At 45.3% G+C, this 21414-nt stretch overlaps 1 protein-coding gene across 2 annotated transcripts in view; it reads left to right on the top strand.

Annotated features, from left to right (window-relative positions):
* The first annotated feature begins 14176 nt into the window (after positions 1-14176).
* Positions 14177-21414, top strand: part of cd164l2 (CD164 sialomucin-like 2) — a 37769-nt gene continuing 30531 nt past the window's right edge. The window contains exons 1-2 of one of the 2 annotated variants that reach the window (XM_080211113.1): positions 14177-14269; positions 14412-14514. In XM_080211113.1, the coding sequence (XP_080067239.1) occupies positions 14439-14514 (76 nt within the window). In that variant the 5' untranslated portion in view covers positions 14177-14269; positions 14412-14438. Of the gene's footprint in view, positions 14270-14342; positions 14515-21414 lie in introns of those variants that run through there. The other variant, XM_080211114.1, reaches the window with a different exon arrangement.

Genomic DNA, 21414 nt, shown 5'->3' with positions numbered 1-21414 from the left:
GGAGGAAGAGAGTGGTTAGAGGGAAAATTGGTCCTCTTAGGGACAAATGAGGGGAGCTATGTATCGAGTCTGAGGGAATGGGGGAGATCCTGAATGAATACTTTGCGTCAGTATTCACGAAGGAGAGGGGTTTGGTGTCGCGTAATGTCTTGGAGGGAGCTGTAGATCAGTGGAAGGAAATATCCATTACGAGGGAGGAAATGCTAAGGTTTTTAAGTAGCATAAAAACGGATAAAGCTCCGGGGCCTGATGGTATTTATCCCAGGCTGCTTAGGGAGGTGAAAGATGAAGAGGCCCAGCACTGATGCAAATCTTTGTCTCTTCTTTGGACACAGGTGAGGTCCCAGAAGACTGGAGGGTAGCTAATGTGGTACCGCTGTTTAAAAAGGGTAGTAGGGATAACCCTGGTAATTATAGACCAGTGAGTTTGACATCGGTGGTGGGAAAATTATTGGAAAAAATTCTTAGGGATAGGATGTATGAGCATTTGGAGCGTTGCGATCTGATTAGGGATACGCAACATGGCTTTGTTCGGGGGAGGTCTTGCCTTACGAATCTGGTAGAATTCTTCGAGGAGGTGACAAAAACGGTTGACGACGGGCGAGCCGTTGATGTCATCTATATGGATTTCAGTAAGGCGTTTGACAAAGTCCCTCACGGTAGGCTGGTAGAAAAGGTTAAGGCACATGGGATACAAGGACAGGTAGCTAGGTGGATCGAAAACTGGCTGGGCAATAGGAGACAGAGAGTAGTTGTCGAAGGGTCCTTTTCTGGCTGGAGGTCAGTCACCAGTGGTGTGCCGCAGGGCTCACTACTGGGACCTCTCCTCTTTGTAGTACATATAAACGACTTGGAAGATGGCATACGTGGTGTGATCAGCAAGTTTGCAGATGACACCAAGATGGCAGGATTGGCAGATACTGAGGAGGACTGTCAAGTGACACAGCAGGATATAGATAGATTGGTATATTGGGCTGATAGATGGCAGATGGAATTTAATCCTGACAAATGCGAGGTGATGCATTTTGGAAGGAATAATGCAGGGAGGAGTTACATGATAAAAGGTAGACCGATTATGAGTATAGAAATACAGAGGGACCTGGGAGTGCAGGTGCACAAGTCTCTGAAGGTGTCAACACAGGTAGAAACTGGGGCTCTTCTCCTTAGAAAGACGGAGATTAAAGGGGGATATGATAGAGGTGTATAAAATAATGAAGGGAATAGATAGAGTAAACAGTGGTAGGCTTTTCCCTAGATTGGGGACAATTACAAGAGGTCACGATCTAAGGGTGAGGGGGGAGAAGTATAATTTGGGTATGAGAGAAATGTTTTTCACGCAGAAGGTCGTGGGGGTATGGAACGTGCTACCGAGTAGGGTGGTGGACGCAGGCACGTTGGACTTGTTTAAGGTTTACTTAGATAGACACATGAGCGAAACAAGGATGGAGGGTTATAGTAGAGTGTATTAAATAGGGTCAGAGCCTCGGGACGACACCGGAAATGTAGTATTACATGTTAATGTTTTGTCTTTTTATTCCACAGGTGTTGGTCCACCTTGTTGTCAAACGAGGGGCATGCACACAGTGGGTGGTGCGTGGGCTGCTCTTGGAGGTTTCGAGAGTGGCCTAGTACTTCGTGTCGTTGTGTATGCTTAATCCTGCACCAGCAGACGGGCACCACAACAGCTCAGTGACTATCACTGCTAGCTGTGCAGATACATGGATTTGGGCCAGTGTCTGTGGGAGTTTGCGCATTCTCCCTGTGATTGCGTGGGTTTCCTCCGAGCGCTCCGGTTTCCTCCCACACCCCAAAGATGTGCTCTTAGGCTGATTGGTGTACCAAATTGACACTATTCCCCCCTGAATCTGGCTACATTAGGGGTTCCACTCACATACACACAGAGCAGGGTAGGAGTAGGAAGATGCGGCGGCGTGGGCTCGTTGGGCCGAAGGGCCTGTTTCCCGTGCTGGGATGTTCTTTGTTCTTTGTTAACTGTCCAGGTATACTGTGCCCTAATAGGGGAACTGTCCAGGTGATGAATGGGATGGATAGGATAGAGGTGGAGAGGCTCTTCCCGCTCAGAAAGGACAGTAGGACTAGGGGCCACAGCCTCAAGATAAAGGGGGGGCGGTTTAGAACGGAGTTGAGGAGGAACTTCTTCACTCAAAGGGTGGTGAATCTCTGGAATTCTCTGCCCGTTGAGGTGGTGGAGGCTGCCTCACTAAATATTTTTAAGACGTGGGTTGATGGGTTTTTGATAAGCGAGGGGATTGAGGGTTATGGGGAGAGGGTGGGAATGTGGAACTGAGCCACGACAGATCAGCCATGATCTTGTTGAATGGCGGGGCAGGCTCGAAGGGCTAGATGGCCTACTCCTGCTCCTATTTCTTATGTTCTTTTGTTCTTATGTACTGTACCCTAATAGGGGAACTGTCCAGGTATACTGTGCCCTAATAGGACAAATGTCCGGGTACACTGTTCCCCAATAGGGAAACTGTCCGGGTACAGTGTGCCCCAACAGGGGAACTGTCCAGGTATACTGTACCCTAATAGGGGTACTGTCCGGGTACACTGTGCCCCAAGAGGGGAGGTATACTGTACCCTAATACGGGAACTTCCAGGTATACTGTACCCTAATAGGGGAACTGTCCAGGTACACTGTACCCTAATAGGGGAACTGTCCGGGTACACTGTACCCTAATAGGGGAAGTGTCCAGGTACACTGTACCCTAATAGGGGAACTGTCCGAGTACACTGTGCCCTAATAGGGGAACTGCCCGGGTACACTGTGCCCCACTAGGGGAACTGTCCGGGTACACTGTGCCCTAAAAGGGGAACTGTCCGGGTACACTGTGCCCTCATAGGGGAACTGTCCAGGTACACTGTGCCCTAATAGGGGAACTGTCCAGGTACACTGTGGCCTAATAGGGGAACTGCCTAGGTACACTGTGCCCTCATAGGGGAACTGTCCAGGTACACTGTGCCCTAATAGGGGAACTGTCCAGGTACACTGTGGCCTAATAGGGGAACTGCCTAGGTACACTGTGCCCTCATAGGGGAACTGTCCAGGTACACTGTGGCCTAATAGGGGAACTGCCTAGGTACACTGTGCCCTCATAGGGGAATTGTCCAGGTATACTGTGGCCTAATAGGGGAACTGTCCAGGTACACTGTGCCCTAATAGGGGAACTGTCCGGGTACACTGTACCCTAATAGGGGAAGTGTCCAGGTACACTGTACCCTAATAGGGGAACTGTCCGAGTACACTGTGCCCTAATAGGGGAACTGCCCGGGTACACTGTGCCCCACTAGGGGAACTGTCCGGGTACACTGTGCCCTAAAAGGGGAACTGTCCGGGTACACTGTGCCCTCATAGGGGAACTGTCCAGGTACACTGTGCCCTCATAGGGGAACTGTCCAGGTACACTGTGGCCTAATAGGGGAACTGCCTAGGTACACTGTGCCCTCATAGGGGAATTGTCCAGGTATACTGTGGCCTAATAGGGGAACTGTCCAGGTACACTGTGCCCAAATAGGGGAATTGTCCAGGTACACTGTGGCCTAATAGGGGAACTGTCCAGGTACACTGTGCCCTAATAGGGGAACTGTCCAGGTACACTGTGGCCTAATAGGGGAACTGTCCAGGTACACTGTGCCCTAATAGGGGAACTGTCCAGGTATACTGTGCCCTAATAGGGGAATTGTCCAGGTACACTGTGGCCTAATAGGGGAACTGTCCAGGTACACTGTGCCCAAATAGGGGAATTGTCCAGGTATACTGTGCCCTAGTAGGGGAACTGTCCAGGTAGACTGTGCCCTAATAGGGGAATTGTCCAGGTATACTGTGCCCTCATAGGGGAACTGTCTGTGTATACTCTGCCCCAATAGGGGAACTGTCCAGGTACACTGTGGCCTAATAGGGGAATTGTCCAGGTATACTGTACCCTAGTAGGGGTACTGTCCAGGTACACTGTGCCCTAATAGGGGAATTGTGCAGGTATACTGTACCCTAATATGGGAACTGTCCAGGTACACTGTGCCCTAATCGGGGAATTGTGCAGGTATACTGTACCCTAATAGGGGAACTGTCCAGGTATACTGTGCCCTAATAGGGGAACTGGCCGGGTACACTGTACCCCAATAGGGGAACTGTCTGGGTACACTGTGCCCTAATAGGGGAACTGTCCAGGTACACTGTGCCCTAATAGGGGAACTGTCCAGGTACACTGTGCCCTAATAGGGGAACTGGCCGGGTACACTGTACCCCAATAGGGGAACTGTCCGGGTATACTCTGCCCCAACAGGGGAACTGTCTGGGTACACTGTGCACCAATATTGTCCAGGTAACTGTCCAGCTAAATATTTACAGAACTATTTGAAATGACCACTCATTTCCAAGCAGATCGATTCTGCTCTTCCTGCTGCGCAGTCTTTATGGCACTGTTGTCCGTTAGTGTTGCATCTGGAGCACTTCCATTTACACATTCAAGGGGGAACTCTTCCATTTACGCATTAATGAGTTCTCCCACCTCTTTGAGGTTCCAGTGGAGTTTTTCCACTGGGGGTCCCTACCTTTTGGCAGGTTTTACAGTGGATTTTCAGGGTGTGACTCCTGAACCCGGACATACGCACTGGATTGACCCCTTCAGAGCCTTGGCATCTTACTAAACCTTGATGAAAGTTTCTCCCCTCTGACAGACTAGGGATAGTTAATATAGTTTCACTTCAAACCTTTTATTAAGAAATATTTACAAAGACCTCAGGCAATCGAGATATTTATTATTCTGCATCAAGCTCTGCTGGGCCTCTTGGTCATTGCTGATGTCACAGTTAGATCATTAATATCATCATGCTCTCATGACAATATCCATTAACCCATTACAATAATGTGATCATGACTGGAGTGATCTTTGGAGTGCTGTCCAATGATAGATATTAGACAGTGCACTGTGGTTAATCCTGCCCAGCTTCAAAACAATGCCAGGTGATCTTTCATGCCCAAGGCACAGTGTCCAATGGTTAGCACTGCTGCCTCACAATGCCAGGGACCAGGGTTCAATTCCCGGCTTAGGTCACTGTGTGGAATCTGCACATTTTCCCTGTGTCTGCGTGGGTTTCCTCCGGGTGCTCCGGTTTCTGAAAGACGTGCTGGTTAGGTACATTGGCTATGCTAAATTCCCCTCAGTGTACCCAAACAGGCACCAGAATGCAGTGACTCAGGGATTTTCACAGTAACTTCATTTCAGTGTTAATATAAGTCTGCTTGTGATACTAGTCAATTAAACTGATTGTGCTCAGCATGTGACTTGCCCAAGTTCAAAATGTTTCTACAAAGATAATGTTAAGGACCAGATGAGAAACTCCCAAGATATACTATGAAATTAGCCTAGACCCCCAACTATTTTTGATTTTGGCATTAGGGTGAGCATAAGGTCTTTCACTCCAGCTGCTATTTAATTAACCCACTTGGAAACTTTCATTAAAATAAACTTTATTTAACAACACAGTTGAAATATAATGAAAAAAACATACCTTTTACCAACTGAAATACCTAAACATGACAAGATATAAATCTTAACTGCTAGCTATCTTTATTAGTTCCAATTTAAGCAATATCCCCATAGATGTAAATTCCTCTTCAGATTCAGACTTATGTGAATTTCCAGTTCTCCAGCCTTTTAACCCTTTTAGGCAAAAATACAGAGAGATACCTGTCTTCTGACTCTCGCACAGCAGCCTCCAGAGAAAACTTATCTTCACACAGCAGAACTCCAGTGAAAGAGAAGAAAAATAAATCTTGCCTGTTGTAGACCTCTAGAGAGAGATACCCTGTTAAGAGTAACTCTCTTATTTTCTAGCAGATCCCTAGATTTCAATTTCCAGAAAGAGGGAGGGAGAGAGAAAGGAATACTGCTTTTGTCAAATTCAAATTGCAATTGCTTGCTTGGTTCCTCTCTGTAAGCCTAGCTCCACCCACTCACATGATTTTTCTACTTGACAATCAACCTAATCAACCCCTACTCCGAAAACCCCGGGGAAACTCCTAACATAAAACTAATGCATTAACCCGGATTAAAACAAACACTCTAATAATTAGGAGCAAATAACATTCTGCAGAATCAGCAGGTGGGTTAAAAGCAAATTACTGCACATGCTGGAATCTGAAACCAAAAGAGAAGATGCTGGAAAATCTCAGCAAGTCTGGCAGCATCTCAAAGGAGAGAAAAGAGCTAACATGGGGTCATCTGGATTTCCAGAAGGCATTTGACAAGGTGCGGCATATAAGATAAAGGTGCACAGTGTTACAGGTAATGTATTAATATGGACAGAGGATTGGTTAACTAACAAAAAGCAAACAGTGGGGGTAAATGGGTGTTTTTCTGGTTGGCGATCAGTGACTAGTGGTATGCATCAAGGATCAGTGTTGGGACCGCAATTGTTGACTATTTACATAGATAATTTGGAGTTGGGGATCGAGTGTAGTATGTCAAAATTTGCAGATGACACTAAGATGGAAAAGAAAAGTGTGCAAAGGATGCTGAAAGTCTGCAAAGGGATAAAGATAGTCTAACTGAGTGGGCGAGGGTCTAGCAGATGGATTACAATGTTGATAAATGTGAGGTCATCCATTTTGGTAGGAAAAACAGCAAAATGGACTATTATTTAAATGGTAAAAAAATTGCAACGTGCTGCTGTGCAGAGGGACCTGGATGTCCTTGTGTAGGAATCCAAGGAGTTGGTTTGCAGGTGCAGCGGATAATTAAGAAGGCAAATGGAATTTTGTCCTTCATTGCTAGAGGGATGGAGTTTAAAAGCAGTGAGATTATGTTGCAGCTGTGTAAGGTGCTGGTGAGGCCATACCTGGAGTACTGTGTACAGTTTTAGTCTCCTTACTTGAGAAAGGATATACTGGCACTGGAGGGGGTGCAGAGGAGATTCACTAGGTTGATTCCGGAGTTGAAAGTGTTGGCTTATGAGGAGAGACTGAGTAGATTGGGGCTATACTCATTGGAATTCAGAAGAATGAGGGGAGATCTTATAGAAACATATAGGATTATGAAGGGAACAGATAAGAAAGAAGCAGGGAAGTTGTTTCCACTGGCAGGTGAAACTAGAACTAGGGGGCATAGCCTCAAAATAAAGGGAAGCAGATTTATGACTGATTTGATGAGGAACTTCTTCACACAAAGGGTTGTGAATCTGTGGAATTCCCTGCCCAGTGAAGCAGTTGAGGCTCCCTCATTGAATGTTTTTAAGGCAAGGATAGATACATTTTTGAACAGTAAAGGAATTAAGGGTTATGGTGAGCGGGTGGATAAGTGGAGCTGAGTCCACGGAAAGATCTTATTGAATGGTGGAGCAGGCTCCAGGGGCCAGCTGGCCTACTCCTGCTCCTAGGTCTTACGTTCTTATGTTTCGAGTCCAGATGACCGTTTGTCAAAGGTGGGTTGCTGGCTTTAGACAATTCGACACTGTAATGCGAGTTGAAGTATAAAACAATCCCTTCTGAAGAAACATGACACAAATACAGTTCTTAAAGGCACAGTATCGTCACAATAGCTGGCATGTTGATTGCACGTCCTGTGTTGTTTTTTGATACTATGAAATTCTCCCTGTCTAATTTGGATGCGAATCCATCACAATAATATGGAGGGTTGATGCAATCCTTCCACTTTTGTCCAAAACTCATTGATTTGTGATGTTTCTTTTGGTAGGAATAATGGTAGGAAGGATTATTACTTACGTGGAGAAAAACTGCAGCAGGCGACAGTGCAGAGGGACCTCGGGGTCCTTGTGCATGAGTCGCAAAAACCCAGCCTGCAGGTGCAGCAGGTGGTCAGGAAGGCGAATGGGATGCTGGCCTTCATCGCGAGGGGGATCGAATATAAAAGTAGGGAGGTCTTGCTGCGGCTGTATAGGGCATTGGTGAGGCCGCAGCTGGAGTACTGTGTGCAGTTTTGGGCGCCGTACTTACGCAAGGATATTTTGGCCTTGGAGGGAGTGCAGAGGAGGTTTACTAGGCTGATGCCGGAGTTGAGGGGGTTGAGCTATGAGGAGAGGCTGAATAAATTAGGCTTGTACTCGTTAGAGTTCAGAAGAATGAGGGGAGATCTCATTGAGATGTATAAGATGATGAATGGGATGGATAGGATAGAGGTGGAGAGACTCTTCCCACTCAGAAAGGACAGTAGGACAAGGGGGCACAGCCTCAAGATAAAGGGGGTGCGGTTTAGAACGGAGTTGAGGAGGAACTTCTTCACTCATAGGGTGGTGAATCTCTGGAATTCTCTGCCCGTTGAAGTGGTGGAGGCTACCTCGCTAAATATTTTTAAGACGCGGGTTGATGGGTTTTTGATAAGAGAGGGGATTAAGGGTTATGGGGAGAGGGCGGGAATGTGGAACTGAGCCACGACAGATCAGCCATGATCTTATTGAATGGCGGGGCAGGCTCGAAGGGCTAGTTGGCCTACTCCTGCTCCTATTTCTTATGTTCTTATGTTCCAGGGTAAAACAGAATGGTATTTTTATCATTAACAGTCTATCCTTGTGTGAATTTCCCAGCTGGCTGCAAGTGTCCATACCCAATCAAATATTTGCTTGAGACTCAGTATGTCTGAAAATTACAGCACAGGAACAGGCCCTTCAGCCCTCCAAGCCTGCACTGACCATGCTGCCCGACTGAACTAAAACCCCCTACCCTTCTGGGAAACATTTTCGCATCCTATTCATGTATTTGTCAAGATGCCCCTTAAAAGTTACTTTCGTATCTGCTTCCACTACCTCCCCCAGCAGTGAGTCCCAGGCATCCACCACCGTTGTGTAAAAGACTTGCCTCGTACATCACACACACACATGATTTGCAGTCACCATTTTAACATACTGCCTGCGTTCAAAATTTTTAAAGTCTTGCCTGAAAATTCTTATTATGCTGGAGCGTAACACTGGACACTGGACAGGCAGCCAGCTTCCAGACTTTGCTAGTGCAGTTCTATAACTGTGTCTTTGCACAAACAAAGATTGGCCCTTCGATACTTCCCTCACTCCTTCATACCTTAAGATTTCAAGGTATGGTGTGTTAATATGTAATACACTGTGATGTGATAGTTAATGTATACCATGATTATAGGCTTATCTTTTATCTGGTCTATAATTTCCTCCTCTTGTGAAACTCTTTCTTTACATTGGAAGGGCAGCACAGTGGCACCGTGGTTAACACTGCTTCCTCACAGTGCTAAGGTACCAGGTTCAATTCTGGCTTCAGGTAACTGTGTGGAGTTTGCACATTCTCCCCATGTCTGTGTGGGTTTCCTCTGGGTACTCCGGTTTCCTCCAAAGATGTGCGGGCTAGGTTGATTGGCCATGCTAAATTGACCCTAGTGTCAGGGGGACTTGTAGGGTAAATAAATGGGAATAGGACCTGGGTGGAATTGTGGTTGGTACAGGCTCGTTGGGCCGATGGCCTCCTTCTGTACTGTAGGGATTCTATGATTCTATGGAAACAGGACTATTAAGATGGCCACTGCAAATCGTGTGAGCTTTGGAATTCTCAACCAGACAATCCTGAATTTCAAGCAAAAATCTGAGTGCGGGCACTACGAGGAAAAACTAGAATCAGAGGGTCCAACTTCAGGATAAAGGGATGATCCTTTAAAACAGAGATGAGGAGGAATTTCTTCAACCAGAGAGTGGCAAATCTGAGGAATTCTTTGCCGTGGGGGCCAGGTGGAGTGTTTTTAAGACAGAGATAGATAAGTTCCTGATTAATAAGGGGATCAGGGATTATGGGGAAAAGGCAGGAGAATGGGGATGAGAAAAAAATCAGCCATGATTGAATGGCAGAGCAGATTTGATGGGCTGAGCGGCCTAAATCTGTTCCTTTGTTTTATGCTTATGGTTTATGGTTTAGTTGCAGCCAAGTGGGAAAATCACAGGTATCTTTATTTTACCCTGCCACTTCTCCCAAAGTAATTTTATCCATTATCCACGAATGGATAAAAAGTAAAAGTTGAACTCTCGATTGAAAAGCCAGATAATGTGGATGCTGGAAACCTGAAATCCAAGCAGAAAGTGTTGCAAATATTCAGCAATTGTGGAGAGAGAAAATAAATTAACGATTTATGTGAAATATGACACTTAAGAACTGAGGGGGGTAGAAATGTGATTGGTTTTATGCAGCCGTAAGTGGGAGTGGGTTTAAGAACATAAGAACATAAGAAATAGGAGCAGGAGTAGGCCATCTAGCCCTTCGAGCCTGCCCCGCCATTCAATAAGATTATGGCTAATCTGTCGTGGCTCAGTTCCACATTCCTGCCCTCTCCCCATAACCCTTAATCCCCTCTCTTATCAAAAACCCATCAACCCGCGTCTTAAAAATATTTAGCGAGGTAGCCTCCACCACTTCAACGGGCAGAGAATTCCAGAGATTCACCACCCTTTGAGTGAAGAAGTTCCTCCTCAACTCCGTTCTAAACCGCCCCCCCTTTATCTTGAGGCTGTGCCCCCTAGTCCTACTATCCTTTCTGAGCGGGAAGAGTCTCTCCACCTCTATCCTATCCATCCCATTCATCATCTTATACGTCTCAATAAGATCTCCCCTGCAGAACAACCTGGAAGATCTGGAATAGGGTTCAGGTTGGGAGCGATTAAATGATCAAGATGTCATAGAACAAAACAGCAGCAATGGCTGTAGTAAAGAAACAAAGCTTTGGTCCAGAGAGAGTGTAAATGTGTGAACAAAAAACAACTCTGTCTTAAAGTAAAACACGAGGAATAAATTCAAACTGGAAATTGGGAAAAAGAATCAAAATTAGTGTCAAGTTTCATGTTCTGAAGTTGTTGAACTCAAAGTTGAGTCCAGGAGGCTGTAAAATGCATAATCAGAAAATAAGAAGTTGATTTGATTTGATTTATTCTTGTCACATGTATTGGGATACAGTGAAAAGTATAGTTTCTTGCCTGCTGTATAGAGAAAGCATACCATTCGTAGAGCAGGAAAGGAGAGAGTGCAGAATATAGTGTTACAGTCATAGCTAGGGTGTAGAGAAAGATCAACTTAATTTGAGGTAGATCCATCCAAACATCTGACAGCAGCAGGAAAGAGGCTGTTCTTGAGTAGGTTGTTATGTGACCTCAGATCTTTGTATCTTTTTCCCGACAGAAGAAGATGAAAGAGAGAATGTCCACGATGCATGGGGTCCTTGATCATGCTGGCTGCTTTTCCAATTCAGCGGGAAGTATAGACAGAGGCTGGTTTGTGTGATAGACTGGGCTTCATTCACAACCCTTTGTAGTTTCTTGCGGTCTTGGACAGAGCAGGAGCCATACCAAGCATACCAAGTGATACAACCAGAAAAGGTGCATCTATAGAAGCTGGTGAGAGTCATAGCAGACATTCTAAATTTTCTTAGCCTCCTGAGAAAGTAGAAGTGGTTGTAAGCTTTCTTAACCATAGCATCAGTGTGGAGGGACCAGGACAGGGTGTTTGTCAAATCACCAGTTGAATGTCTTTCTATTTCTTTGCCCCAAAATCTTATTGAAAATTGTAGCATCCTTACTGCAAACTGAGTTGAGATTAGTTAACTCATCACAGACCTGTCATAGAACAAAGAACGACACAGCACAGGAAACAGGCTCTTCGGTCCTACAAGCCCGTGCCATCCATTTTAACACTCAGTGAGTGCCTCATTCCAATCCTTCTTCTACCTGCGACTATTGAATTTGCACCTTTTTATTTATGCCTAATAACTGAGTAGTTGAAGTTCACTTTAATTATCTTTAAAAATTATTACGTACAGTAGCAGTTTTATGGTTTTGGACTCGCAATCCAGAGGCCTCGCAATAAACTGGCCACATGAGTTCAAATCCCACAATACCAGTTGGAGAATTTCATTTTGATTCATTATATCAGGAATAAAAGGCAGGATCAGTAATGATGATCATGAAAACACCAGCTTGTCATAAAAATCAATCTGCTTCACTAATGATGGAGGGAAAGCTCTCTGGCTTTTACTTTCTGCACCAGCCTCTTGTGCAGCACCTTGTCAAATGCCTTTTCGAAATCTAAAGTTTTTTTTTCAAAGTTAGTTTATTTGTCATAAGTAGGCTTACATTAATGCTGCAATGAAGTTACTGTAAAAATGCCCTAGTCATCACACCCATGAGCCTGTTTGGGTACACTGAGGGAGAATTTAGCATGTCAAATCCACCTAACCAGCATGTCTTTTGGACGGTGGGAGGAAACAGAAGCACCTGGAGGAAACCCATGCAGACACAGGGAGAATGTGCAGATTCTGCACAGGCAGTGACCCAAGCCAGGAATCAAACCTGTGACTCTGATGCTGTGAGGCAGTGGTGCTAACTTACTGTGCCAATGTGCTGCCTGAAATATACTATAATCTACAGGTTTCCCTCTATCTATTTTCTCTCTTACATCCTTAAAGAATTCTAGCACACTTGTGAAACATATCAGTCTTGTGTGCAAGTCCAAACTGACAGCAATGTGACTCTCCTCTCTGAAAGGAATTAGTAAGCATTTGGTTATATTCAATCCAAGATGGCGATGGAATGAGATGACTTCTTACAAGCTGTGCCCAGCATACCTTCTAACATTCAATATGGAGGCTCACTGCCAGATTCTCAAAGGCAACTAGGGATGACATATGCTGGCTTTGCCAGTGATGCGCACATTCTGTAAATAAATAAAAATACAGATACTGTCTTTCTCTATAACTGATGTGCCCTGCCTCTTTGTTTCTGGTGGATAGCTATGTGGAGAAATTGGGATGGAATTTATTGAGATGTTTTCCTACAGAACAATTTACTGAGCTCTGTACATTAGAGTTAATAATGTATCACTATCTTTCTTGAGTATTTTGAAGCATATTTCATAGATTAGAACTGTTTCCTTGGAGAGAAGGAGGCTAAGAGGAGATTTAATAGAGATGGTTAAAATCATGAGGGGCTGGACAGAGTAGATCGGGAGAAACTGTACCAGCTCATAAAAGCATCAGGAATGAGAGGACACAGATTTAAAGTGACTTGCAGAAGAAGTGAATGTTATACGACAAAAAATGTTTCACACAATGAGTGGTTGGGGCCTGAAATACGCTGCCAGGTTCAATCAAGTCTGCATTAAATGATTATTTGAATAAAAACAATGTACAGGGATACGGGGAAAAGACAGGGGAATGGCAGTAAGTTATAATGCCCATTTGGAGATCCAGTGCAGACACAATCGGTCAAGTGGCCTCCTTCTGTGTCGTAGTGATCCAGTGATTTTGTGAAATTTGCAAGTACATCTCATTGCTGTGGCCTGTGTTAGCAACATTCAAAACAACTGTGCAAAAAACAAAAGCAAATAAGGTAGGACAAGCATAAAAACGGCCTTAATGATCCTCATTGCTATGCCCCACCCCCATAGCACATTGTCCCATTTGCCACGGATATGATAGCTTTGAGGGTACCTGCCACATTCTCATGGCAGATTCAGATGTTTCCTTATGTCATACCCAAATACTGGGACCCAGGAAGACAGAAGTTTGGAAACCAGTGTGATCAGCTGTGAGACTGCATTCAATAGGTACCCCAAAATGCTTGAGTCACCTGCAACGCGCTATCCCGGCCAGATGTGACTTTCTGATTTGATTTGATTTATTATTGTCTCATGTATTAACATACAGCGAAAAGTATTGTTTCTTGCGCGCTGTACCGACAAAGCATACCGTTCATGGAGAAGGAAAGGAGAAAGTGCAGAAATGTAGTGTTACGCAGTGTGGTGTTCTAGTATCAACCTTTCCGCATCCCATTTAGGTTAATTGCCTGGGCTCCAATGTGTATTCCTGCTGCTGGCACCTGACAGTCAGATTAATTCATTGCCCCAGACTCGGCGCAATAAACTGAATGACATGTGCAACAATCACACCTTCACATGACAAAGGGGGGGAGAGGGTTTGATATTTGAAGAGTCTGTGTAAGCAGGTATGATTTCATTGAGATTTTTTTTTCTCTTTCCCCACCTCTTTCCCTCCCAGACTGACACCGGATTATGTATATTTTTTTTGAAGTCTCTGGGGTTTTGGTTGTTAGGTAAACACATTGGCTTCACTTGTGAAATGTGATCAGTGCTGCGGGTCATGTGACAGCTCCCTTTAATAACTTGTTACAAGCGCTTGGATACATTTCGCTCACGTGGGCTCCGGGTTAATTTGGACGCAGGGTCGCGGCGCCGGCTTCCCAACCTGATTGCTTCCCTTGCTGGGATTTACCAAAAGTTCAGCGGATTTTTTTGGTTTCCCCCCTTCCCCTCCCCACTCCCTTTTTTAAAAAATTTTCGCTAACTTTTATCCCCCTTTTTCCCCCCCCCCTCCCCTTCCTTTTCCACCCTCCCTTCCCCACTTGCTCTGTCATTGCAGGCACGCTTTCCAGTGAGGTTTGAGAAGATGAGGTGGACAGAGATTGCGATGGGAGTTTCTCTGTTGGCGTTACTCTCCCGAGTTTGTGAGGGTCAGGAAGAAGGTACAGCATTTCTGGTTGGAGGTGACCCCGGGAACAAGTCTGTTGTAGTGTTCTGTGTTCGTGTCGAGTTTTATTTTTCAAGCTAAATCTGGGAGGCAGTCAGAAATCTCTAACTGGAGCCTTGCTCCTGCGGGCTATGACTGTGTTTCTCGACTCTTTTATAACTGGGACAGTTTGGGTTGCAGAAAAGTAATGCGCATTTAATATCAGCACACTCAGGGTGTGATTTTTATTTCAAATCGTTTGTTTATAACCCAGCCACAAACAGTTTTTAATTTAACATTTAGTGGCTGTTTTATTAACACGTGTGCAGTTTGACTAGAATTAAACTGAATGCCCCTGGGAGAGGTTTAAAATGCGTCGCTGGGAAGGTGAAATTTTCCATTCTTTTGTTACTGCTGCTGCCTCCGGTGTTAAGGTAATGTCACTGTACATTTGGGAGTTAAAAAAAACTCTCCTCTTCGTGTTGGTTGGCGGTTTTGAATATTTAATATTTATGCCAAATGATTAGCCAAGCACTCTGCGCTTTTCGGTCTGATACACAGAAATGTACAGGTAGTCATGACAATATCGTTTCTTTTTTAAAATAAATCACCTCTGGGCTGTGCCGTCTGCTAATTGGTGTCACAATTGGCAATAGGAATTAAAGTTGTTTTCAATGCTATAAAGCAGCTAGTTCATATCACAATGTTAGAATTTGGTGTAAATTAAAGCTCCCCAAATCTTGCTTGAGATTCGTTTAAATATGCTGTGTGTTTTCAATTGCAGCAAGATAAGTGTTTATAACTCTGAGTTGAAGGCTGACCCTGAAACCAATGATCCAAACATTCCTCCTATTAGCCTGGCTCAGTAACTCCCAGAATCTTGACATTTTGGGTAGCTCTGATACCAGGTACTGGCGAGGCTGAATCCTTTACAGTGTCTTGGATTAAATAACAGCAGAAATGTGAGTAGGTCACCTGAGCCTGCTTCATCGTTCACCCAAATCCTAGCTGATCATCGCTCACAACTCCAGCTTCCCTTCCCCGGCCCCTCCATTCCCTTTAATATCCAAAATTCTACCAACCTCTGACCTGAATGTTCTCAATGATTGAGCATCCACCACATTGTATTAAATCTTTAGGTTTACAACATGGAAACGGGCCCTTTGCCCCAACTTGTCCATGCTGCCCTTTTTGTTTAAAGAAACCACTAAACTAGAACATAAGAAATAGGAGCAGGAGTAGGCCATCTAGCCTCTCGAGCCTGGCCCGCCATTCAATAAGATCATGGCTGATCTGAAGTGGATCAGTTCCACTTTCCCGCCTGCTCCCCATAACCCTTAATTCCCTTTATCAGTCAGAAATCTATCTACCCGTGACTTAAACATATTCATGATGTGGGAATGTTGTCAGACTTTTTACTGAGTTAAACATATTCAACAAGGCAGCCTCCACCACTTCAGTGCGCAGAGATTCACTACCCTCAGAGAAGTTGTTCCTCCTCAACCCTGTTCTAAACTGCCCCCCCCCCCCCCCCAACCCCACTTATTTTGAGGCTGTGCCCTCCAGTTCTGGTTTCCTTTCTAAGTGGAAAGAATCTCTACCTCTGCCTTATCTAGCCCCTTCGTTATCTCATGTCTCTATAAGATTCCCCCCTCATCCTTCTAAACTCTGAGTACAGGCCCAAGCATAATGAAACTGAAGATGAATTTGACAGATTCAGATACTGAATGGAGTAGCACAATGTCACTGACTATATCTCTTTTTAATAAGAAGATCTCCACTTGGTGGTTGTGTGAATGGCTTCCTCACTGCAGAGGCTCGTTCTGGTTGACCCTGTTGAATGAAATCATTCAACATGTTTTGACCAAGAACTGAGAATGGTTTTGAAGAGGGGGAGGGTCAGACTAGTGGTTAAATGTCATTTCTTTGCCTAGACGGTACATCATGGAATTTATTTGGCTTGTATTAAAGCTGATATGTATTTAATTGCTGCAGATGGGGCTACTTTCAAATCAGTTTGAAGAATGGGAAGATCTGAGTGGTGAAGGAGGATTGTATTCACTGGAGTTTAGAGTGGGAGGGAACATCGTAGAAACTTATAAAATTCTGAGAGGGTGATATTGAAATTGATGACCAGCTATGATGATGGATGGTAGAGCAGGTTCAAAGGACAGAATGGCCTATTCCTGCTTCTAGTTTCTTTGCTTGTAAAGATACAAGTCTTGCTGGGCTTTGAGGATATTTGACACTTTCTCTCACATTGAGCCAGTGACAGGTTAATTTTAAGCTTTTCTGTGACTGGTGGGCACCAGAAAGTGTCCCGTAGACCATGGTAACAGCATACTGACTTTTTGGTTCCTTAAACGCATCTTTGTCATGGTGCTTTTCATTATGCCTGGAAGTTCTCGACTGCTAATGGAATTTTTTGTGAAGTGTAGGCACAGTTGAAAAGAAGGAAATGTACACACGGCAACTGTTTCGTATGATGTGGCGATGGCTGGGTAACTTGTTTCAGTAATGCGGATTGTGTATTGGCCAAGGGAGGAAGAATCCCAGGAAGAGCACCCTAGGATTATTTTACATCCACCTTTCTGCCACTGCCATACTGCCAGTGTGGCGTTCCCTCGGCACTGCAGTTGAGTTCAGCCTAGGCAACAGGTCAAGTGCTGGCAACCCTGCCCATCCCTAAGTGCCCTTGATGGCTGGCCAGGCTACTTCAGGGCTGGCACCATTACTACTGTAAGTTGCATGTGGGTCAGACAGGGTAATGAGGACAAATTTCCATCTCCAAAGAGCACTAGTAGCCAACTAGGTTGATGAGACAATTGAAAGCCTTTAATTCTAGATTTATTGATTTTGAATTTAAATTAGTCCCACCAGCTGTAATGGGGTTTGAACCCATTCCCAGAGTATTTATCTGGCTTCTGGATTGCCATTACACTGCCATCTCCTCCTGGTTTTAAGCTTAGTTAATGATTTATTGGTTGTTAATGATGCCTTTAGAGGTACTGTTGGCATTAACTTCTGTAGGGTGACACTGGGGCAGTCAGTGTCACTCTTGTTGATCCCTGAAACTGGCCCAAGTCCCAGTTACTAAATTCAATGTAATTGGAGTGAAAATTTTATAGCTGAGACTTTTTTACTACTGAGTGTAAAGAAGTAAAGACTTTCTTTGCACATTTAACACCCCTAAACATATACTTGTCTTAAAAGTTAGTGAGCCCTGAGATGTGGTCACTATTGCTGTCCAGGGCAATTTGGCAATCGTTTCTAAGAGAGAAAATGCTGGAAAATCTCAGCAGGTCTGTCAGCATCTGTAAAGAGATTAAAAAAAGCTGACTTTTGAGTCCAGATGGCCCTCACTCTCTCCCTTAAAGGTCATCTGGACTCAACATCAGCTCTTCTCTGTCCTTTATAGATGCTGCCAGATCTGCTGAGATTTTATCTTGGTTTCAGATTCCAGCTTTGATAGTAATTTGCATTTATTTGGCAATCGTTTGGTTTTTCTGGTCCATGATCAGTTCATTTGCTTTTGGGGGTAACAGATGAGTGGTTGAGTAGATCTAGAAAACTAAATTACTTAAAGTAGTGATATAACATCTTCAGTGTCCAGTTTAACAGGTCACTGAGGCTTCAGTTAATAACCAATCTGAAGGAAAGTATTTCTGGCAGTGCATTATTCCTATGTATCTTTCTGGAGTGCATTTTAAGAACATAAGAAATAAATAGGAGCAGGAGTAGGCCATCTGGCCCCTCGAGCCTGCCCCGCCACCCAACAAGATCATGGCTGATCTGTCGTGGCTCAGTTCCACTTTCCCGCCCTCTCCCCATAACCCTTAATCCCCTCTCATCAAAAACCCATCAACCCGCTTCTTAAAAATATTTAGCAAGGCAGCCTCCACCACTTCAACGGGCAGAGAATTCCAGAGATTCACCACCCTTTGAGTGAAGAAGTTCCTCCTCAACTCCGTTCTAAACCGCCCCCCCCTTATCTTGAGGCTGTGCCCCCTAGTCCTACTGTCTTTTTTGAGCGGGAAGAGTCTCTCCACCTCTATCCTATCCATCCCATTCATCATCTTATACGTCTCAATGAGATCTCCCCTCATTCTTCTAAACTCTAACGAGTACAAGCCTAGTTTATTCAGCCTCTCCTCATAGCTCAACTCCGGTATCAGCCTAGTAAACCTCCTCTGCACTCCCTCCAAGGCCGAAATATCCTTGCGCAGGTGCGGTGCCCAAAACTGCACACAGTACTCCAGCTGCAGCAAGACCTCCCTACTTTTATATTCAATCCCCCTCGCTATGAGGGACAGCATCCCATTCGCCTTCCTGACCACCTGCTGCACCTGCAAGCTGGGTTTTTGCGACTCATGCACAAGGACCCCGAGGTCCCTCTGCACCGTCGCCTGCTGCAGTTTTTCGCCACGTAAGTAATAGTCCTTCCTACCATTCTCCCTACCAAAGTGGACCACCTCACACTTGCCAACATTAAATTCCATTTGCCATTTCCTGGCCCATTCGCCCAGCCTATCTAGATCCTTCTGCAGACTCTCCACACCCTCCGCACAATTTGCCTTTCCCCCAATCTTGGTGTCATCAGCAAATTTCGACACCCTACACTCGGTTCCCTCCTCCAGATCATCTATATAAATGGTAAATAGCTGAGGCCCCAGCACCGACCCCTGGGGCACCCCACTAGTCACCAACCGCCAATCCGAATAGCACCCATTGACCCCCACTCTCTGCCTCCTATTTGACAACCAATCCTCTATCCATGCTAACACCCTACCCCCAACTCCATGTCCTCTGACCTTCTGCAGTAACCTCTTGTGAGGTACCTTATCAAACGCCTTCTGAAAATCCAGAAAGACCACATCCACCGGCTCTCCTCTATCCACCGCCCTAGACACATCCTCATAGAACTCCAGTAAATTTGTCAGACACGACTTCCCTTTAATGAAACCGTGTTGCGTCTGCCCTATCAAGCAATTCCCTTCAAGATGCCTCGCAATTTCCTCCTTAATGACTGATTCTAACATTTTACCTTCCACAGACGTTAAACTAACCGGCCTATAATTCCCCGCCTTTTGCCTGGCACCCTTCTTAAACAACGGCGTAACATTAGCCGTTTTCCAATCTTCCGGCACTTCCCCGGAATCCAGCGACGTCTGGAAAATAACCACCAAGGCATCCACTATAACCTCCGCCATTTCTTTCAGAACCCTCGGATGCATTCCATCCGGTCCTGGGGACTTGTCCACAATCAGCCCCTCCAGTCTGTCGAGCACCACCTCTCTAGTAACAGTAATGTCATTAAGACCCTCCATCACAATCTACCATTGTGCATCTCTTTCAATGCACGTTCCTATCCTCCCATAAATTTCAGTCATAATTCTGCTGCCTGTATCATAACTTGCACTCAAGTCATAGCCACCCACCATCCCTGCTAGAATACAGGAGTAGTGGGTGGCTAGGGGAAGCCAGTTAGCTCATTTGGCTGGATGGTTAGCATGTGGTTTAGAATGGCACTGATAGCATGGGTCAGATCCATGTTCTGGCTGTTATACCTGCCTCCTCATCCTACTCTGTACTAAACTGACATAAGCTGTGGCTTAGTAACAGCTATAACTCTGAGTCAGCAAAGGAAGAGATGGGTGAGATGTAAATACAAGTTGTTGTGCTACCAGCTGCACCTAACTGCCACTTTGCACTGAATCTTTAGGCCTTGCCACTGAAGGGGCTGGGTGTAGGTTTTCAGACTGCCAGCCAGCATGCCAGTTTCTATGTGCCATCCTGCTCTTTGGGAACATGGCCAAAGAGTTTGGGGGGGGGGGGGGGGGGGGGGGGGCGTGCAGTAGCAGGGCTACCCACTCAAATCGCAGTTGGCCAAATCAGGTTGGCTAAAAGTCTATTGCCAAAGGCCCTGAGATGTTGGAACAGCCTTGCTGCCTGGAGGCAGTTTCCTGGTGATAAACCCATGACAGCTGTGGAATTCTAACTTGATTAATAACCATGACCCTGTCATTGTTTTAAATCTGTTACCACCTCCCCTTAGGGAAGGAAATCTGGTGTCCTTGCTGGATTGTGTGACACTAGACCCACAGCACTACTGTTGGCCCTTAAAACTGCTCTCTGAAATGACCTGATAATTCCTTCAGTGCAAAGGCAAGTGGGAGGTGTGTGTTGACCTTGCCAGTGACACCCACATCCCTTGAAGGAGACCTGGGACCCAGTTGATGCCTCCTTGCCAGCCTGGCTTTAGCTGCAGGATTCCTCTGCTGCAGCGTTGGACTAGGGTGGACTTTTAACCTTCAAATTTAAAAAAAAATGTTGGCGTGGGTGCTTCTATTTTGGGTCAACCTCTCTGACTTGGCTGCAGTGGCAGCCTGTGTCCTCACTGCTGGGAGGGTCTGAAAGCCTGTCTGCTGGTCTCCATTTAGACAGGCAGCCCATCCAGTTATTGACAGCACTGGGTACTCAATGGAGTTTAGAAGGATGTGGGGGGGTCTCATTGAAACTTTCAGAATACTGAACGATCTGGATAGTGTGCATGGGGAATTATTCCCATTATCAGCAGAGACTAGGATCAGAGGGCACAGCCTCAGAGCAAAGGCCTTTAGAACTGAGATGAGGTGGAATTTCTTCAGCCCGAGGGTGGTAAATGTTCGAATTCATTGCCACAGAACGCTGTGGAGGCCACGTCTTTGGGTGTATTTAAGACAGAGTTAGGTTTGTGATGGGTAAGGGGATCAAAGGTTGTTGTGGGGAGGGGGAAGAGTTGAGGGTGGGATTGAGAAACAAATCAGCCATGACTGAATGATGGAGTAAACCTGATGGGCCGAATGGCCTAATTCTGTTTCTGTATCTTACGGATATGAAAATAACTGAAATGTTATAGTATATTAGCCTGTAATTT

The sequence above is a fragment of the Carcharhinus amblyrhynchos genome, chromosome 24, assembly GCF_965287045.1.
Source record: "Carcharhinus amblyrhynchos chromosome 24, sCarAmb.v2.hapA, whole genome shotgun sequence".
In the NCBI taxonomy this organism is placed as follows: domain Eukaryota; kingdom Metazoa; phylum Chordata; class Chondrichthyes; order Carcharhiniformes; family Carcharhinidae; genus Carcharhinus; species Carcharhinus amblyrhynchos.
This window is presented reverse-complemented; position numbering and strand designations above follow the sequence as displayed.